General features: G+C 31.3%; 6 protein-coding genes across 8 annotated transcripts; 4 read left to right on the forward strand and 2 right to left on the reverse strand.

Moving 5' to 3' along the window:
* The first annotated feature begins 1,841 nt into the window (after positions 1-1,841).
* LOC115709183 (pentatricopeptide repeat-containing protein At3g22670, mitochondrial) lies at positions 1,842-3,956 on the forward strand. The gene is made up of 2 exons (XM_030637231.2): positions 1,842-1,998; positions 2,212-3,956. The coding sequence occupies exons 1-2, from the start codon at positions 1,978-1,980 to the stop codon at positions 3,721-3,723; spliced, it is 1,533 nt and encodes a 510-aa protein (XP_030493091.2). The 5' UTR covers positions 1,842-1,977; the 3' UTR covers positions 3,724-3,956.
* A 161-nt stretch (positions 3,957-4,117) lies between these two features.
* On the reverse strand, positions 4,118-6,377 carry LOC115709199 (F-box/FBD/LRR-repeat protein At5g53840). The gene is made up of 4 exons (XM_061112542.1): positions 5,193-6,377; positions 5,066-5,095; positions 4,622-4,745; positions 4,118-4,464 (listed from the first exon to the last, which is right to left on the reverse strand). Exons 1-4 carry the CDS (start codon positions 6,375-6,377, stop codon positions 4,118-4,120), a joined length of 1,686 nt encoding a protein of 561 aa, XP_060968525.1.
* Positions 6,378-9,167: 2,790 nt separating this feature from the next.
* Positions 9,168-11,178, reverse strand: LOC133035341 (FBD-associated F-box protein At5g56370-like). The gene is made up of 3 exons (XM_061111114.1): positions 11,049-11,178; positions 9,668-10,898; positions 9,168-9,556 (listed from the first exon to the last, which is right to left on the reverse strand). The coding sequence occupies exons 2-3, from the start codon at positions 10,889-10,891 to the stop codon at positions 9,329-9,331; spliced, it is 1,452 nt and encodes a 483-aa protein (XP_060967097.1). The 5' UTR covers positions 10,892-10,898; positions 11,049-11,178; the 3' UTR covers positions 9,168-9,328.
* A 1,747-nt stretch (positions 11,179-12,925) lies between these two features.
* On the forward strand, positions 12,926-16,897 carry LOC115709172 (G-type lectin S-receptor-like serine/threonine-protein kinase At4g27290). The gene is made up of 6 exons (XM_030637214.2): positions 12,926-14,517; positions 15,220-15,362; positions 15,440-15,650; positions 15,734-15,971; positions 16,055-16,205; positions 16,469-16,897. The coding sequence occupies exons 1-6, from the start codon at positions 13,053-13,055 to the stop codon at positions 16,787-16,789; spliced, it is 2,529 nt and encodes an 842-aa protein (XP_030493074.2). The 5' UTR covers positions 12,926-13,052; the 3' UTR covers positions 16,790-16,897.
* A 1,136-nt stretch (positions 16,898-18,033) lies between these two features.
* On the forward strand, positions 18,034-19,948 carry LOC115709202 (F-box/FBD/LRR-repeat protein At5g53840). Of its 2 annotated transcripts, none has more exons than XM_030637258.2 (3): positions 18,034-18,142; positions 18,219-19,453; positions 19,565-19,948. In XM_030637258.2, the coding sequence occupies exons 2-3, from the start codon at positions 18,260-18,262 to the stop codon at positions 19,733-19,735; spliced, it is 1,365 nt and encodes a 454-aa protein (XP_030493118.2). In that variant the 5' UTR covers positions 18,034-18,142; positions 18,219-18,259; the 3' UTR covers positions 19,736-19,948. The 2 variants fall into 2 exon arrangements, with proteins under 2 accessions (XP_030493118.2, XP_030493119.2); XM_030637259.2 differs by having other exon boundaries at positions 18,228-19,453.
* Positions 19,949-21,464: 1,516 nt separating this feature from the next.
* Positions 21,465-23,599, forward strand: LOC115709197 (FBD-associated F-box protein At5g27750). Of its 2 annotated transcripts, none has more exons than XM_030637254.2 (3): positions 21,465-21,625; positions 21,760-23,014; positions 23,102-23,599. In XM_030637254.2, exons 2-3 carry the CDS (start codon positions 21,782-21,784, stop codon positions 23,279-23,281), a joined length of 1,413 nt encoding a protein of 470 aa, XP_030493114.2. In that variant the 5' UTR covers positions 21,465-21,625; positions 21,760-21,781; the 3' UTR covers positions 23,282-23,599. The 2 variants fall into 2 exon arrangements, with proteins under 2 accessions (XP_030493114.2, XP_030493115.2); XM_030637255.2 differs by having other exon boundaries at positions 21,490-21,625; positions 21,769-23,014.
* The last annotated feature ends 2,155 nt before the right edge of the window (positions 23,600-25,754 follow it).

The raw sequence follows: 25,754 nt of genomic DNA on the forward strand, positions 1-25,754 counted from the left end.
ATGAGGTCAACTCACTTTGAGATCATTGGATATTCTGACTCCGACTTTGCGGGTTGCCAAGATAGTAGGAGATCCACTTCAAGCTACATATATCTGTTAGGTGGTGGAGCTATATAGTGGAGGAGTGCAAAACAAACAATTATAGCTTCATCCACTATGGCAGCAAATTTGTTGCATGATATGAGGCATCCAACCATGGTATATGGTTGAGGAACTTTGTCACCGGGTTGTGCATTGTAGATGGAATTAAAAGACCACTTAAGTTGTATTGTGACAATAAATCAGTTGTGTTGTATTCCAACAACAACGGGAGCTTGACGAAGTCAAAACATATTGACATCAAGTTCCTTATTGTAAAAGAAAGGGTACAAAGTGGATAGATTTGTATAGAACACTTAGGTACAAACTCCATGATTGCAGACTCCCTTCTAAGGGTTTGCCACCCAAGGTCTTTCATGAGCACACTGCTCGTATGAGTGTTTTAGAGTATGAGGATATCTAGATTCAGTGGGAGTTTGTCTTTATTATCCTTTGTGTTTTATTTGTTTCATGAAACTTGTGTATTTAGATATTTTTTTGATAAAAATTTATGTCATTAAGTTTATTTCACTTTGTACATTAAGTTAAAGTTTTTATATCTATAAAGTAAAGTAGGACCAATTAAGAATTGACATGAATAATCACCATGCATGTAATTTTTATACCACATTATCATGATTGATCTATGTCATTTAACTGTGCCGGTATATGTGACCATTGATGGGTTTAGTTGTGATTGATATAACAAAAATTGCTATGATCCTATGTTGATATAGTTAATGGACGAGATTGCATATGCCTATGGTTATGATGACAAAGTTATGAGCTCAATAAGGTTAACACATTTATATATTTATACATATCTGACCCAGTGGGAGATTATTAGAAATTTATTAGGGTTACAATTGTATATATAAAATGTGTGTTGGGATCATCAAATAAATAAGTCAAATTTATGTGGTCTATTTTGGAATAAAGTTTATGACTTAAGGGCATAATTGTCATGATTTTAATATGTGGATACCATAAAGACAATTTCTAATTTGATAAGGGGCTAAATTAGAAGTCGTAAATAAAAATTAGTTACTGTTTTATAAGTTATTAATAACATGTATTGGTCCACCATTTATATCTTATCTTTTTACTCTTGTATCCCCATCACCTTGAGAATAAGGTTTCAGAGAAAAGTTTTGATGCAAATTGGAAGATCATACCATTTAAAAGGTCGATTCTATAGACACCAATACGCTTCCGCTACTCTCTAATTTATTATTTCATTCTCATAAATTAAATAGGGTTTAGATCCAGATTACAGTATTTTACATATCCATTTTTATAGATGCTGTTACTATTAAACTCCTTAAATTAATATATAGGGATATGATTTTGTCCCGTGATGTACTTTTACGGAATGTATTTTGTGGTACATTAGATGGGTCTCAAGGTACATTAAATGAGTGTCAGGATACGTTTCTACTCTTTAACCCTAATTACCCCTAGATCAATCTCAGCCGTCAGATCAAATAACTCTCTCATTTGACGGCTGCCGTACATCACAGATTACAATCCGTGAAAGTACAATCCCTATAAATTATATGCTAAATTTAGATAGAGAGTGAATGTATATTGGACAACCTACTTTTATATTTTAATAAAATATAATATAATAATATTTTTAATTAATGAATAAAAAAAATATTTCTCAATTCAATTTTGTGCAATTCAATTCAATTATTTCCAGTCAAATCCAATACAATTCTACATACCAAATGGTTTTTGGACAAATATGGGAAATCCATGTCTAGATTAAAGCATAAAACAAAATAAATAAATAAATAAATTAAACACCGAGCCTGCGTATTGCGGCGAGGACAATGGACAATCGGCGATGGACGATGCTGGTCTGCCACCGCACCGCACCGCAGTCAACACCACCTGATGCTGAAATTAGCCTCAAAGGTCACTTCAATTCAAGATTTACTTCCATTTTGTAATTGCTCTTTTCCTGAGATTTATTGACATCGATGCATTGCAAAAGATTTTGGATATCTTTAATTGAACTGTATTGATTCTTGTTGGTCAATTCTTAGAGGTTAAAGTTAAACGGATCATAAATACAGAGAAAGATTTAGACTTTGAAGACTTTGATACAAAATGCTCCCGAAATTGCAGAAAGCCATGGGCTTTTCCCTTCCAAAACCTAATCCATTTGCTTTGCAACGTTACCTTCTTCTACTTAGCTCGCAAGGGACAGAGACAACTGTTGAGATTGAACCCCGCAAACAAATTCAGCATCAATCTGATTACGAGACGTCCGAGCAGGACATAACTCAGGTGAGAAAGATTCTCCATAAAAGGTTATTCTCTTCAACCGAAGAAGTAGCTCAAGATCTTAATAGGTGTGGTTTAACTTTATCAGATAGTATAGTACAACACTTCTTAATGCGATTCAGCAATGAATGGATCTTGGCTTTTGATTTTTTCAACTGGGCACAAACTCAAACTGATTATAAGCATTCCCCAGAATCATATAATTTAATGGTTGATATATTGGGGAAAGCTAAGAAGTTCGAGCTTTTGTGGGATTTGATTGATGAAATGAACAGTTTGGGGGATGGTTACATTTCGTTTCTCACAATGACAAAGGTCATTAGGAGGCTTGTAAGAGCTAACATGTTTAAGGAAGCCATGGATGTTTTTAGGGGAATTGAGAGATTTGGGATAAGCAAGGACACTTCAATGTTGAACATTCTTATGGATTCATTTGTTAATAGTGATAGTGTTGACCATGCCCAACAAGTTTTCTTGGAGTTTAAGGATTCATTACCTGTGAATACACAAACTTTCAACATTTTAATACAGGGGTGGTGTAAAGCTGGTAAGGTTGGTACTGCTAGGAAGATTATGGAGGAAATGGAGAGACATGGGTGTCAACCCAATGCTCTTTCTTACACTTGTTTAGCTAGATTTTACTGTGACAAAAAGGATTTTCGAAAACTTAATGGTATTCTGAATGAAATGAAGATCAAAGATTGTACCCCAACTGTTGCTACATACACCACTTTAATGTGTCTTTTAGGGAAGTCGAAACAGATAAATGAAGCTTTGGAGATTTACAAGAGGATGAACGAGAGTGATTGTGCTCCCGACACTTCTTCTTTCAACTCTTTGATTTTCATTCTTGGCAAAGCTGGAAGGTTGAAAGATGCCGAAGAGGTGTTTAATGATATGCCAAAGAAAGGAGCTATGCCAGATGAGGTTACCTTCAATACTTTGATTTTTTGTTATTGTGATCATTTGCAAGAGGAGAAAGCTCTGAAGTTGCTTCAAAAAATGGAAGACATAGGTTTCAAACCAGACCTCAAGACTTACGCGGCGTTGTTAAAGATGAGCTGCAGTAAGAAGAGGATGAAATTGATTTACTTTCTGCTAAACCATATGTATAACAACAACATAAGTATTGATGTTTCAATATATTCTGTTCTGATTAGCGGGCTTTGCAAGAGCGAAAGAGTTGAACATGCTTGCTCTTTCTTTAAGGAAATGATTTCAAAGGAATTTCTTCCTCAGGACGGCTTGTATGATAGGTTGAGAGAAGCACTTGAGGCCAAGAATATGGTTGAAGAAAAAGAAAAGATTGAGAAGTTGATGTTGATGGCAAAGAAGAGAAGAACAGTTTCTTAATTAGTCTAATCGTTCAAGAAAATAGTTTTTGTTTTTCTTTTTTAGTGTAGAGCTCTAATACTGATCTGTAATATTGATTGCTTTTAGTTTTTCCATTTTAGTGGATGAAGAAATGAAGAATGGCATTTTTTGGTATTGTTCAGCTGTAATGTCATGGGACTTATAGTGTAAGTGCCATAAAATAGTATACAATACACTAATGAATAATAATAGTACAACCAGCTTTTGAATAAGAGTTCCGGGCTAAAAAATTAGCTATTTTATTCGTAGATCGTTTAACAAAATGAAAAGAAATATTTAATAATTCAAATAATAATAATGTAGACTCATGAATTAAAATGCTGTATGGGGAGATCATGCAGACTTTACTCTTTATTGCATGCACAACATTGACTCAATCAGTTTCTACCATAACATTGGACCATTCATGGGATTTCATCCAGCTCAGAGCTTCCTTCATTCGTACTGCCTCTGCAATCTTTGGGTTAACAATACCTGGTTTGGAAGCATGAAAAGCTTCGAAAGTACCCTCATGATCTCTAGCAACAAAGCCATACTCGAAGCTTTTTGATTGATTGAAGAGAGCTCCATCTACGTTAACTTTGATCATAGCATAGCTTGGTTTAGTCCACTGCTCCTCTTTCTCTTTCGCACAAGCAACAAGATTGTTATGAGAAAGATTACAAGAAGAATTTTGAGCAGAATCCTTTGATCCATAGTAAGTTTTGCAAATGAGATTGCCTTATCAATCACAGGTCTAAAACTTCGCCAAAAAAGATCATTTCGACATCTCAAAGACTTCAACAAAGCATAACAGCTGCTTCTTTTTTATCATGCTTCCCTCTTTATTTGTTTCAAAAAAAAAAAATCAAAACAAGTGAGTTTACCATTGTAGTACATAGACTACTGAAAGTGAAGGAACCCATCATAGACTTTAAACTAATAAAAAGATGTGATAATGGGCAGTTCTTTAAAGTTCTCTTCAAGTCAACACATTTCAGCAAACAATCTTCTTGACAGTTCTACCAATGTAAGGTCAAGTTTTGTAGATTTGCAAAAAACACTCATCAAAATAGAAAAACAATCATCATAAACAAATCCCATTCTTAAGCAAAGTATGCATCAAAGTTCATTAGCCTAAATACAAGCAATTAACAAAGATAACAAACAAGACAGTCATTTATACTTATTAAAACTCATAAATGTTCCATTCTGTTAGATAAAATGTCTTTAAAGAAGGAGAAATCCACAGCAAAGAATCCTTCAACTCTAATTCCCTTTCTCGATTGCATTGAATAAAAACTCGAATATTCTCCCAATTAACCAAAGGAGAATGACATACTCTCTTCATGTATTCTGGAAAGATAAGAACCTTCATGTACAGAATTAAGAAAATGTATTAAGATATTAAATATATGGTAAATAGCCTAATTAATTAATAATATAAACTTGTAATAAACAAAACATACCTCAGGTGAGTCAACATGCAGGCTTATCGTTTTCCATGGACAATTGAGATTTGAAAAAAAATTCATCAAACTAAGAAACCAATTTTTGTCATAGTTCTCTGGCTCGTCAAGAATTATGAATGTTCCATTCAACAAATTGGATGACTCCACCATTGATATACTAATATTGGTATAGCCATTGTACCAAAATGATTCTAATTTTGGAGCTGACTCAATTACAACAATAATTTCATCTTGATTCAACCAAATTAACTTGAAACTTTTTAAGTGCTGATTCGAGATTTTGATGTGCTCCAACCCCACCTTATGACTATATTCCAAAGCTAAATTCTCAAGGAGAGGAAGGTTTGAAATAACATATTCTACTAATGACGACTCGCTCATTCGCCAATCAAAATTCAAAGTGAGATTTGTGATTGCCTTGCATACTGAGAAATTTACTTTGTCAAAGTAAACATCTTCTAGTACCAAAGATTCAAGATTTACTGCTTCAATTTGCCCCACCATAATCTTAGGTTGGTGAATTTCCAAGAACTTGAGGCTTAAACTACGTATGTTAAGCTCGAGATCATCAGTACTTAAAGCACAACAATGTAACTGCAAATTCTCAAGGGAAGGAGAGCCCAACAACAGTTTATCTACCACATCACTATCAGGAAGATGAACACTTTCCAATGACAATGATTTCAAAGATGGAAAACTAAATGAGTAATGACAATCCAACCTCACCTTACTCAACTTCAACATAGTCAAATATACTGCATTGACTGTTTGAGGTAAGCAGTACCAACCATTAGTGAAATTTATACTTATCTCCTTAAATTTATTCTCAACTGCGAAAGCTAACCATTTATCTATGTGATCATCTTGACTAGTATCATACCAATACATCTTAAGCTTAAAACTAGTGATGAGTGAATAGCTCATTAAAGACATTCCTCTTTTGTGATGTTTCAAAAAATTGTCTACAAAATTGCAGAACTTTTTAGTGTCTGATAATGTAAGATCAGAGAAAGAGAGAGTGGGGACTGAATACCAGATGAGTTTCCAACGCTTTGAAAGGAGCATTGTTGGAACCAAATCCTTACTAGTGGGAAGAAAAGAGAGGATGTGTGTAATGATTGCATCAGGTAGTTTCGAAATCCTGTCCTCCTCTTGAGTCAATTTAACTCTTTTTTCAGCCATGAAAGTTGGTAATTATGGATTGAAGACTGCAACAGCAAAGAGAAGAACACAAGAAAAAAAAAACAGAGAAGTGAAAGTGATCAGTAGAGAGTAGAGAGTGGTTGATTGATGCTTACTTGTTGTTGGTCTGAGTTTAGGTTGAAGAAGAACACTTCTCTCTCAACAACTTTAACAAGTATTTAAAATGGAAGTCCTAAGTGGAGGGATGGAGAATCCATTTGTTTAATCCTCCAAAATCTCTACTTTCATTGTTTTTCTTTAATTACATTTATTCCCTACTAAAATATTATTAATTGAGTATTTGTTATGGGGAAAGTGTTAAAATAGGTAGGAATATGACTATGTGGTGTAATTTTTTATGTGATAATTTAGTGAGTCTCACAAAATTTTAGTGGGTAATACGAACATTTTTGTACACTAGTTTCAGATTACCCTCCATTTCAACTCCACTCACAAATTTTTAAAAAATTCAATAATCAAAACAAATTGCCCCCTAATATGTTTACTAATAAGTAATGAGAATCAATAGTAAGGTAATCATTCATTTACATTTATTTATTTACATCATTAAAATTAAAAAATGGAGAATTTGATTAAATATGGGAGAAAAGAAAGGGAGAACTTGCCTTACCAATTTTGTAAGAAATGTCATTAAGGATAATGTATTTTAATTATTTTTATTGTATTTTTATATATAATGACAATTTTGTCCTTTAAAATATGTCTTACAAAATAACTACCATTTAATTCAAAATGGCAATTTAGTCAATTTAAGCATTCTGATTACGTTTCCTAATAAAGTAAACAAGATAAATTACAACTATTCTATTTCCAAAAAAAATTGGTAAACAACATATTACAAATATTGATTCCGATTATTTTTCATTTATTCTTTTACATTTCTTCATTAATTTATTCCGATTCTGATTACTGTATAGTAAACATGCCAAGTTTTAGCAAGATTAATTTATGATAAGTCATTTATTCCTTGGTGCATATTGATTAGAAGTTTTGGCAAGATTGAAACTAAAAAGCAAGTTAAGCGAATTTGGGAGTGGAATTGAAATGTTGATTTGCTTTTCTTATCCAGTTTGATTTAGGCTCATCCAATCACACATAAAAACTGATTAAACTTGTTTCGGTATGGCAACTTTTTTTTGTTTTTTAATTTTTAACTTCAAGATAATGTAATTTCATATCCTAATAGACAGAAAGTGGTCATCTAGACAAAAATTGCAGTACCTAAAATTTGAAGTGAGATCATGTTCAACCAAGTTTTTATTTTTTAATTTTATAGTACCAATACTCATACTTTTTCTTTTTCACTTTCAATTCAAGTAAGGCTTGTTTACAGTTCTTTTATTAACTTTATTTCAAGGGAAACGCTATTCTAATCAATATTTTGCCGTGATATATTATATCAAGCCATTTCTAATTACTTTCTAGTAAGTAATCCACATTTTAAATGAACTCTTACATTGCATAAAACATATAAAATCACTCGCATTATCTCTTTTAAAATATCTAATAATTCTTTAAAATAGAAAAGAAAAGGTCTAAATATATCATACATATTTTTTTTAAAGCAATGAATATTGCTTCTTTATATATAGAGAAGCACTATTCATGTTTTAAACTTATTTTATTAATATTTTGTTTATTCCATATATGAATATTTGTGTATAGATTAATAATATATATTTAAAATGAATAAATATCATATTTTAATGAAATAGAAAAAGTAATGTATGATGTAATGTAAAAGTTTGAGATAAAATAAAAATAAAAAATGTAGTTCTAAAGATATATTTTAAAAGATAGAGTAAAGAAGCTATGTGAGTGCTATAGCATAAGTTTCTTATAATTTGACAGTAATAAATTAAAGAACAAAAAATAGAAGTGACAAAACTAAATTAAGAAGAGTACAACGTTAGTGTGGTTATCTAACAGAAATTGTTCGTTTAACGATTTTTTTTTTCGTGAAAGTTAATAGTTAAAACTAACACCATTAAATCAATCAATTACTTATTTTTTTTAAAAAAAAATAGTTTTAAATATTTAAATATAATTTAAACGTATCAAAATATTAAGATAATTATTTTTTATATATATATTAATTTTAATTTTAATTTAAATTAAATGTTAATTTAATTAATTAATTAATTTATTAATTTATATTGCTAGTTTATATTATTTAAAATATCAAAACTTATTTATTTAATAAAATTAATTAGATATATTCTTTTACAAATATATTTAAAATTAAATTAAATTTTATATATTTAAAAAATATAATTGAATTGTATTAGATTTAATTTTATTATTATTATTAATATTTAAATCAATAATTAGCTAATAATAATACCGAGTAACATTATATATTGTTTGGCTAAGTTTCTATTTTGCATATAGCTATAAGTATAAGATAAGTATAATTTTTAATTTATTTTTACTGTTTAGATAACTATTATTTGAAAACTTTTTTTTTTTAAAAATGTAAATTGTTTTTCAAAATATTTGGATATCATTAAAAAAAGATCTTTTACAAGTAAATTAGGAATAATGTAAATTATTTTAATTTTTAAAATAACTTCTCAAAACTCTTTTTTGGAGAAGCTATAAATTCTAATTTCTTCCAAAATGACTTAATTTTATTCTAATTTTAAAAGGGCTTTTTTAATTTTAATTCTAAAAGTTAAAAAAGAAGTTATAGAATATAAAGTTGCAAATATTCTCATTATGATCTAACATTATATACGACTAAACTACATAACTTCTTGGCAGTTCCAATCTACATAACATTATATAAAGTTGCAAATATTCTCATTATGATCTCACAAACCAAACTCAAAAGTAGAACTCTTCAGCAAATTAGCTCTAAACTACATAACTTCTTGGCAGTTCCAATCTACAATTTAAAGTATCCTATCCAAAGTAAACATGCCAATTCATTAAAGTGTTGAAAAGCAACAAGTAGATGGCCTTTCCGGTAGAAAACGTAAAGATGGCCCTTGCCCTTGCTTTATAGATATAACCATTAAAGAAGGACAAGCCCACAACATAGACTCTTTCAAGTGTGATTTCTTTTCTAGTTTACGATTAGTGAAAACCCTAAGATGCTCCAAATTAACTAAAGGAGAACGACATATATTCTTCATTTTCTCTGGGAATATGAGGGCCTTTCATGTAAAGAACAAAGCAAATGTATTAGAATATCAATATAGACAAATAATATAAGCTTGAAATAACAACATAGAATCAAAGAGAAAGAAAAGAAGTCAGAAACATACCTTTTCTGAGTCAATATGCATGCTCAACATATTCCAGGAGCAATTGAGATTTACAAGAAAATTCATCATATCGATAAACCAATCTGAGTCATATTTCTTAAACGGATCAACAATAATGAAATTTCCGTCCAACAAATTGGATGACTGTATTGATATACTACTATAGATATTTCCTTTATAACGAAAGGATGCTAATTTTGGAGCTTCAATTATTACTCTTCTAAGTCTTCTTACATCCTTTATAAAACTAGTAAACCTCAACCTTAAACTTTTCAAGTGATGATTGGAAATTTTAAGGTGCCTCAATGGCAACACATTTGAACTGGCCAAGGTCAAATTCTCAAGTTGATGAAGGTTTGAAATTAGATATTCTAACGATGGCGACTCTTCTGAACCAAAATCACAAAACAATACGAGATTTCTAATTGCCTTGCATACAGAGAAATTTGTTTTTTCAAAGGGAACACCATATAGTTCTAAAGATTCAAGATTTATCACTTCAATTTGTAATGCTGTATCACAAGGCAATGTAATTTGCAAGAACTTGATGCTTGAATTGTGTATGTGGAGATGATCCGGATAAGGACGTAAACGACATAGCTGCAAACTCTCAAGGGAAGGGGAACCCAACAACAACTTTTCTACCACATCACTATCAGCAAGCTGAACATAAAGCAACGACAACGATTTCAAGGATGGAAAACTAAAGGAGTAACGAGAATCCAACTCCAAATAACTCAACTCTAAACTAGTCAAGTGTTTTGCATTGAGTACTAGAGTTTTAGGCAAGCGGTAGTAGTAAAATTGATTATCTTTACTCTCTATGCCCAAACAAAGGTTTATTTTCTGAAGCTTATTGTCAACTGCAAAAGCTAACCATTTGTCTAAGCGGTCAACTAAACTTCTATCATAGAAATACATTTTAAGCTCAAAACTAGTTACCATCGATTCAGGGACAAAGTGCCTAACTATGTTACGGTGTTCCAAACACTTGTCCACAAAATGGAAGAACTCTTCCTGGAAATGATTTTCAGTATTGGAGAAAGAGAGTTTAGGGACGAAATACCACATGAGTTTCCAACGTTTTGAAAGGAGGCAAGTCCGAACCACATCCTTAGTCGGAAGAAATGACAGTATGTGTATTATGACAAAATTGGGTAGTTTCGAAATTCTATCCTCCTCCTCTTCAACCACCATCATCATTGATCTCGTTCTCTTACCCATAAATGATCTGTGGAAAGAACCAACAAATTGATTCATATAATACTAATACTAGACCTTTTTTTTCTACAGAAATTAAGGATTTACGAAATATATTCATTAATGATTCCAGAATCAAATTCCTTAAGAAAAAAAAAAAAGATAGAATCTTTATACTTACCTGTTGTAGCCAGGTGCACCAGTAAATTTTTACTGTAAAGATTTGGGTAAGTGAAGAGGAAATTAGGGTTTACGTTGAAGAGAAAGAACAACAACACCACTTTCACTCAAGATTTAAAAGAGAAGAAGATGGCACGTGTGTTTCACGTGTTGCTTTTAATTACAAGTTGTATGGAGAGTAAAGTAAAATTTTAATGTTAATTTTGATATGTAGACATATTTACTTTTAGGTATATTAATATAAAATTTAATTACTTATTCAAATTAAATAAAAATATTAATTAGTTCGATTGGATGTTGAATGTATTAAATTTTTGGATATTTTATTTAACATTCGGTCTGATTCAATTGGATATTTAAAAATAACATCTAATCCAATCCGATCATAATTACATATTCAATAATTGGCGATCAATTATTATTAAATTAGATAGATTTATGCACCTTAGTTACATTACATCTTCCTTTACACAATTTTTTTTAAAGCAATGAGGAATATGATTGACGACCAATTAATGTCATTTCGGCTAGATGACTATACATCTAAAAAAAAATAATAGACAATCATGGTTTGCTATAATGGTGTGCAAGTTGGACCACTGTACAGAGCTTAGAAAAATAAAGAGTCTAATATATTTTTTATTTAATATCCCGTTTTTAATGAACTTAACTTTTGAAGAGGTTAACAATTTGTCATTAGTCACTTTCATCTCAATTTTCAAAGCTCATTTTCAATTCTATTAATGCTTTTAAGCAAAAAAAAAAAAAATCATTATTGCTATTTATTATTTTTTTCAAACCTTTTATATTCTTTTTTTCTAATTATTTTTTATTTTATTGGAATCAATAACAATTTTTATAAATAGTTGAAGCTTTTTAGTGTTTTGTAAAATATATAAGTGAATGGTAATATTTAAAAATATTATTTATAAATTGCATTTTTTTTTTTTTGTAATGACCCAATTTTAAAATTAGAGCAGAGCCTCCAAAATATTTAAGATGTCCCTGTAGACAATCATCTAGCCAAATAAGTTATTTATACAATTAAAGAATATGTACAACTAATCCATGTGCAGCCACAATAATCAATCAATATTTATGGATCAAGGATACTCTTGTAAATCTAGATTACTTATTTGTTACATCATCTAACAATGATCTTAGATCACAAGATAAAAAAATATCTCCTATCAAAAGCAAACACAATTGCTAAGGGTCAACAAATTGCGAGACAATATGCTTAAATTATTGAAAAACTTAATCTTTCACTCTTAAGTTTCTACTCCCTCTAAAAATTCCAAATAAAAATAAGATGTTCCAAACTTCATAAAATATATAAAAAAAAATTAACAACTAATCACTAAAAATTATTTTTAATGATACTAAAAAAATACCATAAAAAAATATTAAAAAATATTGTTCTCTAACACAATAACCATATCTTCAAAGTGGCCAAAATTTTAAAATTTTCATTCTAATAACTCTATAACTTTAATAACTAAAATCTACCTCACGTATATTTAATATGATAAAATTTAGAAGGAAAATTTTTAAAACTAACCTAATAAGTTAATACAATATAATATATCTAAAATTTATCATTGAAAAATACTAGAGAATCATTACAATTTTTTCAAATAACTAATAAAATAATCAATTTATAAAAGAGAAAGCTTAGAAAAAAATAAAATATAGTAGAAACATCAATCAAATACATGTATAAAAAACTTTTTTTGAACTGACAAAATTAGAACTTGTAACTTCACACACAATAACAAAATAGTGTTCACAAAGAATGTGAAATCAAAACATGCTGTAAATCTTTGACTTTCAATTTTTTAAGTATTATTGTCATTAATTTTTTCAACCCTCTCACCTTACCAAATACTAATCATGAAACAACGACTTGAACAAAGTCAACATAGGCAGCCATGCGAAAACCTGTTTGTTTCTCTTCCAACTTCAATTTCTATCTGAAACACAGCACAGTTACACCTTACAAGCAATGACCAACCTTGCTTTTCTCCATATCATTCTTCTTCTTTTCTTCTGTAAATATTCAATAGCTCAACTTAAGACGATTACTCAAAACCAATCTCTCAACGACGATGGAAAATCTCTGGTTTCTAAAGAAGAAAGGTTTGAGCTTGGCTTCTTCAGTCCAGGAAAATCCAGTAATCGTTATCTAGGAATTTGGTACAAAAACATCCCAAGATCTGTCACTACGGTTTGGGTTGCAAATAGATGCAACCCCATCAACACTTCATCTGGGAAGCTTTCTGTTAACAACCATGGCGGTATTGAGCTTTCAGATGGAAAAGGAAGTGTCTTTTGGTCTTTCAACTTAACTAAAGAGGCCAAGAAACCCAAATTAGAGCTCCTAGATTCTGGGAATCTTGTTGTGACAGATGAGGAAGACTCCAACCCAGAAAATTACTTGTGGCAAAGCTTTGACTATCCTACAGATACTTTGTTACCGGGCATGAAATTGGGATGGGACATGAAAACGGGTAGAAAGTGGGAACTAAGTGCATGGAAAAACCCAGATGATCCCTGTTCTGGAGAATTATCTTTGGATATTGGTAGGGATGAAAAAAATAGTAACAATGATGACTACCCAGAATTAGTTTTTCATAAGAAAAAAGCTGTCTTTTTTCGATCTGGGCCATGGAATGGTTTATATTTCAGTGGTATTCCTTATTTTCAGTCTAATTCACTTTTTAATTTCTCTGTCACAGACAAAGATTTGGAAGTTTATTTCAGTTACAACTTAAAGAATAGTTCAACAATATCAAGCATAGTTTTGAATGCAGCAAAAAGCACCTTGGCCCATTTAACATGGGTTGAAAGTGAGCAATTATGGGACTCAAATTTCTCAATTCCTTCTGATGCTTGTGACATTTACAATGTGTGTGGAGCTAATGCTAATTGCATCATAAATAGTGTTCCAATATGTGGATGCCTAAGGGGTTTCAAACCCAAGAATGTGAAAGAATGGGATATAATGGATTGGTCTAATGGATGTGTAAGATCGATATCAACAGAGTGTGACACCAAGATGGTAAATGGGTTTATGAAATTATCTGGTTTGAAATTGCCAGATACTAGAAATGCATGGGTGGATAAAGATACAAGTTTGAGGGAATGTCAAGGGAGATGTTTCAGCAATTGTTCTTGTACGGCTTATTCGAATTTGGATATTAGAGAACAAGGCAGTGGGTGTGTTAATTGGTTTGGTGATATAATTGGTATTAGACAAAATATAGGAGGTGTGGTTAGTGGACTTGATCTTTATGTTCGTACTGCGGATTCAGAACTAGCAATTGATCAATCAGGAGTAGTAAAAAGAGGAGGTAAAGGTGGTAAGAAAAGGGCCTTGATTGTTGCAGTGGTTATTGGAGGTAGTTGTTTCGGAATAATATTCTTTGTTCTTGGTTGTTGCATTTGCTGGAGGAGACACTTATTAAAAGGTAGTGTTTCCCTAATACATTATTTGATTTTTAATTGATAATGTAGTTTCAAATGATAAGATGTTAGAAAATCAGAGTCAAATGATATAGGTTCAAACTTCAATACATTAGGTCTAGTTCAAATTTCATTGATTAGGAAAGTATATGTTAAAATACATATATCCATAAAATAATTAGTAATTACAATTGGGTATACATAGGGAAACGATTTTGTCCCATTAGTGTACTTTAGGGTATGTATTCCTTGATGTACGTCATTCGTTAGATGGGTTAGTTATTTGATCTGAGGGGTGAGATTGATTAAGGGGTAATTAGGGTTAAAAAATAGTAACTTTGGGACCCATTATTACGTACTCTGAGGCCCATAAATTCACACACATTATTACGTACCCTGTGACCCACCTGTCGTACAACGGAATACATTCTGTGTTTTGCATTTCTGAGCACAAAATCAACTGACTATATATATAGAGTAACTATTAACAACTGACTGATTACTTTTCTCAAAAATTATAGGAGGCCAATAGTTAGTTCCAAACGAGAGTTGGTCCCTTTAAAACTAGATAATAGTAGTGGCTACTCTTGTCTTCTTCTAGTTAGATTAAGGTTATACACTTGTATTTTACATCTGAATTATGTTGTGCTTGAAATGAATCCTAAGTCCTAACCCAATTTGTGCTCATATTTTCATGTCAAAAACAGACAAAAATGAGACAGTTAAGAATAATGGAAGCCATGAGGAACTGGATCTTCCTTTGTTCACCTTTTCACAAATAACTACTGCTACTGATAATTTTTCAGAGAGAAATAAGCTGGGGCAAGGTGGTTTTGGATCTGTATACAAAGTAAGCATGTTACATATAAACAATGTATAATATAAAGACTTTGCATTGCAACACTTTTGTTAATGAGAAATTTTCAGGGTGAGCTAGAAGATGGGCACCAAATTGCTGTGAAAAGGCTTTCCATACGCTCTAAACAAGGGGTTAATGAGTTCAAGAATGAAGTAAACCTTATTGCTAAGCTTCAACATCGAAATCTTGTAAAGCTTATAGGTTGCTGCATTGAAAGAGAAGAGAAATTGTTAGTCTACGAGTACATGTCGAACAAAAGCCTTGATCGTTTAATTTTTGGTTAGAACAACTTTTTAATTGAATAAAATTTTATTAGACACACACCATTCTGCAATATTTTGAAGTTATTACATATTTTCTAGATCAAACACAAGGTAAACTATTAGAATGGCCAAAGCGATACCAAATTATATGTGGAATTGCTAGAGGACTTCTTTATCTCCATCATGATTCGAGACTGAGAATTGTTCATAGAGATCTCAAAGCAAGTAATGTGTTACTTGATGATGGAATGGTTCCTAAAATCTCGGACTTTGGTATGGCTAGAACTTTTGGAGGAGATCAAATTGAGGGAAACACAAACAGAGTAGTAGGAACTTTGTGAGTATTACTATTATATAAAAGATCAAATTGTATTTACTTCTATTCCATAAATTACATTTCACATGATGTGTTCCTTGCAGTGGTTATATGGCGCCAGAATATGCTTTTAGCGGCCAATTCTCAACAAAGTCTGATGTTTTTAGTTTCGGTGTAATAGTGTTGGAGATTGTAAGTGGCAAGAAAAGTAATTCCTTTAAGCACCAGAAGAACAACCATACCCTCATTGGACATGTAAAGTCTCTATATCTTTGTATAAATCACCTCTCTATTTGGTCTGTTCTCCATTGGGACTTAGTAGAGCCTATTTTAATAGAACATTGTTATTGGGCATTAGTAGTGTCTAGCACCTTCTAGACGTGTCGCTTTGTGATTAGTTAGCGATACTCCCTAAAAGTTGGGACCCGGAAGATGCTAGATACCACTACTACCTTTTGGTATTTCTCATTTTAATATGAAACTATAAGATATGTTTTTGGTTTTTTCTTTGATCATAGGCATGGAGTTTGCTAAAAGAAGGAAGGGCCTTTGATTTGATCGACGTGTTGTTAAGGGACTCATGTGAGAATCTTGAGGAAGTGGTGCGATGCATCCATGTTGGTCTCTTATGTGTTCAACAAAATCTTATGGATAGACCTAGCATGTCATCTGTGGTTTTTATGTTGGAAAATGAGAATGTAATATTGCCTCAACCCAATCGACCAGGCTACTTCATGGACACAAATTTGCAAGCAAGAGATGAGCTTTCCCTTACTAATACTACTGACTCAGCATATTCACAAAATACCATGACTATAACAACAATCATTGGTCGATAGGTCTATAATAATGATAATATAAGAACAAGTAAAGAATGGGGCTTACTAGTGATCATTCTGGCATTTATTAGTTTGTAAAGCAAAAACAATGGCCTCTTTCTTTGTGTAAAATAAATTATCATATATAAGATAAATTGACTACTTTTCCCATATTTGTTTTGAGATGGAATCTCATTCACCTTATCCTAAATTCTAACATGGTATCAGAGCCGCTTGTGATCCATTATAAGCCCAAAGTGTCGCTGGTCCAAAAAGATGAGCCATAAAAGAGTCATTTGTGATCTGTTATGAGCTAAAAGAGCGTTGCACGCGTGACTATTTTATTTTATACGTATGTGAAATAGATTGTTTGAACACTACTTTCTTATATTGTAAATTATTCTGAATTTTCAAAATTTTGTATGATATCTTAAATAATTATAACATAAACGAATATGAGAAAAAAAATAGATTAAAAAAAAATTAGATGCCGAAGCTAAAGTAAACTTACAATTTTTTTATTAAAGCCAAAGCTACTTTCCGCGACAATTCTTTCACTCCTAGAATTATTAAGGTCATGGGCATCAAGAAAACTTTAAGTTGGGTTAAACGAAACGGCTGTGAGAAGGTCGAGATTAAATCTGATAGCTTGCTCTCCATTCAAGCAATTCGGATCCACTCTCCTTTATGTTCTGTTTTTGGCAACATTGTTCAAGATTGTAAAATTTTATTGCTTTCTTTGCCTAATATTAAAATTTATTTTGTTAAACGATCAACAAACCGACTAGTACATACTGTTGCTAGACTTTCTCGGGATTACTCTAATAAGCTACGCTCCACTTATGTTGTTGAATATCTTGTACTCCGAATACTAAATTTAATAAAGTTGTTATTTCATCAAAAAAAAAAATACAAAAAATTTTACTAGCAAAATAATTATATACATGTGGCACAAACAATTAAGAATTACTGTGTAACCATAGAAGAACAACTATTATAGTTGTAAATTAAGTATTTTAGGGTTCATTTGGAATCACTTGAGGCTAGCTCAAGTGGTCATAGGTGGGTGGGTGTGTCTTGGAGGTCCTGGGTTCGAAAAAAAGGTTCGTTTGGAATCCTGTATTGTATTTTTTTTATATTGTATTGTATTATATTGAATTGTATTTTATACGATAATTTTAAGTAAAATTATATGTGATTTGTATGACACTTAAATATATAATATTTAATATAAATTAAAAGTTAACATATTATAAAAATATGATATAAGGAAGACTGAAGTGTTGTTGTTCTTCCTCTACACAACCTAAACCCTAATCCTCTCTTCACTTAACGCCAAATCTTCCAAGTGAAAAAATTCTGCTGCACCAACAGGTAAACGATTCTCTCTTCTTCTTTTCTGGTTAAGATTTGATATGAATCAAAGTAAACTGATTTTCTTTGTTGGTAGTTTTCACAGTGGCTGAGAAAAGAGTTGAAACGAGATCATTTATGATGGTTGAGGAGGATGAGGAGGACAGAATTTCAAAGCTACCTGATGCAATCATAGTACACATACTCTCGTTTCTTCCTACTAAGGATGTGGTTCGGACTTGCCTCATTTCAAATCGTTGGAAACTCATCTGGTATTTAGTCCCTAAACTCTCTTTCTCAAATACTGAATCTCATTTCCGGGAAGAGTTCTTCAATTTTGTGGAAAAATGTTTGGAACACCGCGAGAGAGGTAAGCACATCATCCCTGAATCAACGGTAACTAGTTTTGAGCTTCAAATGGAATTCTATGAAACTAGTTTAGTTGGCTGCTTAGATAAATGGTTAACTTTTGCGGTTGATAATAAGGTGCAGGAAATAAAGCTTTGTTTGGCTGTAGAGAGATGTAAGAATTACCTAATTCATGTTAAGTACTACTCTTTACCTAAAACATTAGTACTTAAAGCAACATATTTGACTATTTTGGAGTTGAATAAGGTGGAGTTGGATTCGCGTTATTCGTTTAGTTTTCCATCCTTGAAATCGTTGTCATTGCGCCTTGTTCAGTTTGCTGATAATGATGTGTTGGATAAGTTGTTGTTGGGTTCTCCTTCCCTTGAGAATTTGAAGTTATGTCATCTTCTACCTCCTTATCCGCATCAGCTACACATACACAGTTCAACCCTCAAGTTCTTGCAAATTAAAGGTTATATGGATATACCATTGCAAATTGAAGTGATAAATCTTGAAACTTTGGAACTGCATGGTGTTTCCTTTGAGGAAACAAATCTCTTGGTATGCAAGGCAATTAGAAATCTCTTTTTGAATTGTGTTTGGCATACGAAAGAGATGGCTTTGTCATCTTTAGAATATCTTATTTCAAACCTTCATCAACTCGAGAATTTGACCTTGTGCAGTTCAAAGCATGTTAAAATCTCCAATCCTCACTTGAAAAGTTTAAAGTTGAGGGTTAATAGCATTTCTAAAGATGAAACTAGAGTGATAATTGAAGCTCCCAAATTAGTATCATTTTGTTATGAAGGGAATATCAACCATAGTATATCAATAGAGTCATCCAATTTGTTGAATGGAAAATTCATTTTTGTTGATTATTATAAGAATTATGACGCAAATTGGTTTATCGATATGATGAGCTTTATGGCGAATCTCGATTGCTCCTGGAATATAGTGAGCCTGCATATTGATTCGGAAAAGGTGTGTTTCTTACTTTTATTCTTTCTTAAATGATTCTGTGCTGTTATTTCAAGTTTATATTATTTGTCAATTTTGATATTTTAATACATTTCCTTAAATCTATACATGAAGGCTCTCATATTCCCAGAAAAAATGAAGAAGATATGTCGTTCTCCTTTAGTTAATTGGGAGCATCTTAGAGTTTTCACTACGTGTAAACTAGAGAGGGAATCAGACTTGAGAGATGCTCTTCTGTGGATTTCTCCTTCTTTAAAGAGACTATCTATAATGGAAAAGGCATAACATTTTAAACCATGGTTTTGTGTAGTGATACTGTCTTTTATTAGTTTTCTTTGCTAATATCTGCATTTGTACTTTGAGATTGTGTTTACTTCATTTGGACTGATAAATTGGCATGTCTACTTTGAGTTTAGTTTTTGAGATGTTGTACTTACTTCTTAGCTGTATAATGTTATATTTTAACGAGTATATATTATAAAAAGCAATGGTTACTCAGTGGTATTCTTTACTTATAACTGTGTCCCATTATATGTTTTTCAGTTGAAAGTAGAAGCAAAAATATTCATTAGAATTGTGTTTTCCTTGAAATGCAGTTATTAAAAGAACTGTAAACAAGGCTTACTTGAATTGAAACTTGATAGTGAAAAAGAAATATAAGGGAGGGGTGTTAGCATGAAAATCAATTATAAAGGTTCGAACTTCTTCCAAAATTATGGAGAGTCTAAATTCTCTTTGAACTTCCTTAGGAGTCCTCTTCCACTATGACTATAGCAATGTTACAATCTGTGATCAATTACAGAAACTTTAAGATCTAAACAATGGTGAAAAACTCCCCTTGTATGTTTGTATACTCATATAGGAACAGTTAAATCTGTAAATAGAAATAAATAAGGCTAGTATGTATGTAATATTAATTTATTTGTTTTTTTTTTTCTGTCAGAAATGGGTAATATCAATTAGTTCAATTTTTTCTTTTATCTAAATTAACATTATGAATAATTATATGTTTATGTAAGAGGGAAACTCAATAAGTAATACCTAATTAAAAGAGAACAAAATGTAAATTTTTGGTGCGAGCCCATTTTCCAACTCTCTACTTTAAGAAAAGCATTAACCACTAGTTGTTCGGTGCGGTTTGGGTGACGCACCCTATCTTAGGTGAGAGAGGCTACACGAATTGGACTTTGACGAACATTCAAGAGCAAAGTAAAAGCTCTCTCGGTAACACCCAAAGAAAGGAGCCACCTTAGTAGGTAGGCCCTTTCAGGGCCAGCCCTAAGCATAGGCAGGTTAGGATCCATTTATTTTAAAAAATTATTTTTTAAAAAATATAATATTTTTTAATAATTTTTAAAAATACTATTTATTTTTATAATAAGGGTTTAATTTTTTTTTTTTTTTACATATGGCATATTTCAACTTAAGGTCGACCCTAGCTCTCCTTATTCAAAAAAAAAAAAAAAATACTCAAAGTGCATGTAATGCAAGTAAATCCAACACGTGAAAGACACACACCAATTCTTCCAAGTAAAATAATTGTTTTTACGAATAAAAGCATCTTCAATCGTAACATTTTTTAAAGGTGTCAAAAACTTCTAGATCATCTAAAATATATTTTATTTTATCACTCTTACACATTATTTTTAGAGAATTACTCCATATACTATTTTTTTTACTTTTTTTTTTTTTCAAATTTACGGTTTGAGTTTCTAAAGTGGTTGCAGCACTAGTTACAACAGGGGTTTTTATACGATTTTTTGTTGCAATTTTAGTTGTAGTGCTAGTTGCAATAGGGGTTTATATGTAGAATTTCGTAAAAATGAAAAGAAAAAAAAAAAAAAGCTGTTTTAAAATGTAAAAATGAAAAAATCCCTTATTTTTTATTATTTTTTTGTACTAAAATATTCCAATAATAATCATCTTTAAAAAATTATTAAAATATTATTATTTAATATATATTATATAATTAAATTTTCTTCCTTTATCACAAAATTATAATAATATATAAAACATGCCAAAAATATATCTATGTTATCGATCATTGTTTAACGCCATGTGAAGTGTTACTCTTAAAAAAAAAAAAAACAGAGTGAAGTGTTGTTCTTTTTTTCAACCTAAACCCTAACCCAAACCTTCCATGTGAAAAATTTCTGCTGCACCTGAATACTACACGTAAGTACAAACGATTCTGTCTTGTTTTTTCTTAAGAAAGTTGGTTCTGGAATCCTTATTATTTTCTCTTGATACACAGTAAATCCATGATCAATCAAAAGGGTTTTTTTCATTGATGGGTTCTTTGTTGGTAGTTTTCACAGGGGTCATTCATTTATGGATGATCAGAGAAGAGTTGAAACTAGATCAATGATGATGGTTGAGGAGGAGGAGGAGGACAGAATTTCAAAACTACCTGATGCAATCATAGTACACATACTCTCGTTTCTTCCTACTAAGGATGTTGTTCGGACTTGCCTCCTCTCAAATCGTTGGAAACTCATCTGGTATTTAGTCCCTAAACTCTCTTTCTCAAATACTGAATCTCATTTCCAGGAAGAGTTCTTCAATTTTGTGGACAAATGTTTGGAACACTGCAAGACAAGTAGGCACTTTATCCTTGAATCAATGTTAAGTACTTTTGAGCTTCGAATGAAATTCTATGAAAGACATTTAGTTAGCCGTTTAGATAAATGGTTAGGTTTTGCAGTTGATCATAAGGTGCAGAAAATAAACCTTTCTTTGGCCATAGATGTATCTGAGAATTACCCAATTTTCTACAGCTTACCTAAAACACTAGTAATCAACTCAAAATATTTGACTAATTTGGAGTTGACTAAGGTGGAGTTGGATTCTAGCTACTCTTTTGATTTTCCATCCTTGAAATTGTTGTCATTGCATTTTGTTCGGTTTGCTGATACTGATGTGGTAGATAAGTTGTTGTTGGGTTCTCCTTCTCTTGAGAGTTTGCAGCTATGTCATTTGCAAAGACCTTATCCCGATCAGCTCCATATGCGTAGCTCAAGTCTCAAATTCCTGCAAATTAAATGCCATATTGATATACCAGTGCAACTTGAAGTGATAAATCTTGAAACTTTGGAACTATTTGGTGTTTCCTTTGAAAAAACCAATCTCTCTGTATGCAAGGCGATTAAAAATCTGTTATTGATTTGTGTTCGGGGTGCAGAAGAGTCGTCATCATCGTTAGAATATCTTATTTCAAACTTTCATCAGCTTGAGAATTTGACCTTGTGCGATTTGGTGTTGTTGCGATCAAAGCACCTCAAAATCTCCAATCATCACTTGAAAAGTTTGAAGTTGAGGTTCATTTCCCCATTTAAAGACGAAACGAAAGTTATAATTGAAGCTCCAAAACTAGTGTCATTTTGCTATGAAGGACATATCAATCATAATATATCAATAGGGTCATCCAATTTGTTGAATGGAAAATTCATCATTCTTGATCATTATAAGAAATATGATGCAAAATGGTTTATTGATATGATGATTTTTCTTGTGAATCTCAATTGCTCCATGAATATTGTGAGCCTGCATATTTACTCAGAAAAGGTATGATGATTTTGTGTTGTTATTTTCAAGTTTTTACTATTGTCTATTTGTCTATTTTAATACATTTTCATAATTCTATACTTGAAGGCTTTCATATTCCCCCAAAAAATGAAGAAGATATGTCGTACTCCTTTAGTGAATTGGGAGCATCTTAGAGTTTTCACTAAATGTAAACTAGAGATGGAATCAACCTTGAGAGATGCTCTGCTGTGGATTTCTCCTTCTTTAAAGAGTTTAACTATAGTGGAAAGGGCATCTACTAATTGACTGTCATCAATATGTTTTCTTTCTAATATTGCTACCTAAGTACTTTTGAGATTGTATTTAGTGTTTATTGGTAGTTTTTAAATGGATAAATTTGCATGTACTTTGCATAAGAACGAAGTTTGTATTTCTTACACATTTGCTTGTGCCTGAGTGGATAGGATACTTCTAACATTGTAGATTAGAATTGCTAATTATGAAGTTTAGCTAATTTGCTGAGGAAGAGTGCTACTTTGAGTTTGGTTTGTGAGATGTTGTACTCTTATTAGTTCTTAATTGTATAATGTTAGATCCTAAAGAAAATTTATGTCCCTTTTTGTGTAAGTCCTATTTTTTGTTTTTTAATTAGTTTTACTGTACAAAATACTATAAAAAGCAATGCTTCTTTTGGTTTAGTGAAATGTAATGGTAATGATAATAGTGATGTAATGCAATAAGAATGGTTATGAAAGTGATAAATTGATCAAATTGTCTTTATTTTATTTTTTAAAATTTATATTAAAAAAAAAGGTATTATAGTCATTTTAGATTTATTTTACTTAGTCTTTGTAATGTAATCTTCATTACTTAGGTCTTTTAATGTAATGGAGATTTCCTTATATGATGTAATCATTACTATATTACATCACTTTTAAAAGCAAACCAAACATTATAATAGTAATCATGATTTCATTACGATTATCATTACAACAAACCAAACATGAAATTAGTTTAAAAGCTGGTAAAACTAGAGTTGAAAAAATAAAAAAAAAAACAGAGAAAGGGAAATAGCAAAATGAAAATTCAGCTCGACAAATCATTGGCTAATCGATTATATTTATAATCATTGAATCATAATGTACAAAGAATGACCTAGAATATTTACACGTGTTACATAATAAACATTGCACACAGAATATTCTAACAGTATTTGTTATAATAATGGGACCACATAAAATGCAATTACTGTCAGCTCACACCAGTAATGCAGTTACTGCTAGCTCACACCAGTGAGATATTTTCATTTCTTCACAACCCATTTTAAATTTGAGGGTGTTTCAATCACTGCAAGTTTGTCCACCAAGAAATAAAATCTCTATTCTGTCAAACTTTTTGTTAAACAATCGACTGTTTGATCACTTGAGGGAACATATCTAACCTCAAGCATCTTCTTGATCACTTTGTCTCTAATAAAGTGAACATCCAACTCAATATGCTTTGTACGTGCGTGATAAATCAGATTAGCAGCCAAAGCACTTGCTCCCATGTTGTCGCACCACGTAACTGGACTGTATGGCAAAGGAAAATCAAACTCTTTCAACTTCGGGTTTGGTTACCACCGTCTTACTCACTATGATTGAGTACTTGACTTTCTATGTGTGGGCATGGCACTCTATCACTAAGGGTTCGAGTATGAAGAACAATGAAGGATGCTTCAAATCACTATACAAGGTGTCTCTCATCTACTAGTTCTCTAACAGAGTTAGAAACTAAATTTTGGCAGGTTGAAAATCAATTGTCAAGTGGATGAGATGAGAGCATCATGTTCCTTTTATAGTATTTCAACTAGGGCTTAGGGTTGAATTATATGGATTAAAAAAGAATAAAATATTGGGTTAAAATCACTTCTAAAGCTGGCCATACAAAGGACCACTTTCTAGTTACAATTTTGCCACTTTATTTTAATCACTTGTTCTTCTTTCAATAATACCATAGTTTCCAATTCAATCCTATAAATGTCAAAACTATTTATTTAATAATTATAATTAATTATCAAATAAAATTGTCATTTATATTATTTATTAATTAGACCATACAAAGTCTCTTAATTAATAAATTAACCCTAAAACCTCTTTTCCTCAGCTTTCAATAAGTAAATCTAGAATTTACTTGGTAAAATTCTCTAACTTATTAATTTCGCCTTGCGCCACTATAGATTTGTTATTGAATAGAACTCTCAATTATACAGAATGTTCTATATGTACCACGATATAGATACGTTATGATCATCCATTATTACAATCCTAATAGTTAAAGATCCTCTATAGATGATCTACATCGAAAAGGGATAAATTTACCGTTCTACCATTTAATGTATTTTATCCTTAAAACACTTAGCTACCTATAAATGATACTTCAATAAATTAATATAATTATTGAAATGAGGCCTCAATCATTTATTTCTATTCAGCTAAGCTCGAAGGAAATCATCGTTTCACTTCTAAATACTTATAGAAGCTATAGATTCCATATCTATGATCAACGCTCACAGTCAATTGAACTATCATGTACCCAAGATGTAAAAATCTACCAGAACCATTAGTTAGCATCCACGAACAACTTGAAGAACATAAATAATACAACTAAGTTAAACCTAACCATATTAGGATTAAGATCCATAGACCTAAGATCAACCATTGATATTGACTTAGAAAGATATAACGGTAAGTTTATGATATCTTATTCAACATCAATATCGTTCCTTTCCAATATATAC

Source organism: Cannabis sativa, chromosome 3 (genome assembly GCF_029168945.1).
Source record: "Cannabis sativa cultivar Pink pepper isolate KNU-18-1 chromosome 3, ASM2916894v1, whole genome shotgun sequence".
Lineage (NCBI taxonomy): Eukaryota > Viridiplantae > Streptophyta > Magnoliopsida > Rosales > Cannabaceae > Cannabis > Cannabis sativa.

Bases quoted from the DNA above. Each gene is read 5' to 3' on its own strand.
- LOC133035341 (XM_061111114.1), bottom strand. From the start codon at position 10,891: ATGGGTAAGAGAACGAGATCAATGATGATGGTGGTTGAAGAGGAGGAG. The intron at 9,557-9,667 runs GTATGTTTCTGA...TTTACATGAAAG, and splicing joins TGCATATTGACTCAGAAAAG to GCCCTCATATTCCCAGAGAA.
- LOC115709172 (XM_030637214.2), top strand. From the start codon at position 13,053: ATGACCAACCTTGCTTTTCTCCATATCATTCTTCTTCTTTTCTTCTGT. The intron at 15,651-15,733 runs GTTAGAACAACT...CATATTTTCTAG, and splicing joins CCTTGATCGTTTAATTTTTG to ATCAAACACAAGGTAAACTA. The intron at 15,972-16,054 runs GTGAGTATTACT...TGTTCCTTGCAG, and splicing joins AACAGAGTAGTAGGAACTTT to TGGTTATATGGCGCCAGAAT.
- LOC115709183 (XM_030637231.2), top strand. From the start codon at position 1,978: ATGCTGAAATTAGCCTCAAAG. The intron at 1,999-2,211 runs GTCACTTCAATT...CCGAAATTGCAG, and splicing joins TGCTGAAATTAGCCTCAAAG to AAAGCCATGGGCTTTTCCCT.
- LOC115709199 (XM_061112542.1), bottom strand. From the start codon at position 6,377: ATGGCTGAAAAAAGAGTTAAATTGACTCAAGAGGAGGACAGGATTTCG. The intron at 5,096-5,192 runs GTATGTTTTGTT...CTGTACATGAAG, and splicing joins TGCATGTTGACTCACCTGAG to GTTCTTATCTTTCCAGAATA. The intron at 4,465-4,621 runs GTACTACAATGG...GTGATTGATAAG, and splicing joins CTTCACTTTCAGTAGTCTAT to GCAATCTCATTTGCAAAACT.
- LOC115709202 (XM_030637258.2), top strand. From the start codon at position 18,260: ATGATGGTTGAGGAGGATGAGGAGGACAGAATTTCAAAGCTACCTGAT. The intron at 19,454-19,564 runs GTGTGTTTCTTA...CTATACATGAAG, and splicing joins TGCATATTGATTCGGAAAAG to GCTCTCATATTCCCAGAAAA.
- LOC115709197 (XM_030637254.2), top strand. From the start codon at position 21,782: ATGGATGATCAGAGAAGAGTTGAAACTAGATCAATGATGATGGTTGAG. The intron at 23,015-23,101 runs GTATGATGATTT...CTATACTTGAAG, and splicing joins TGCATATTTACTCAGAAAAG to GCTTTCATATTCCCCCAAAA.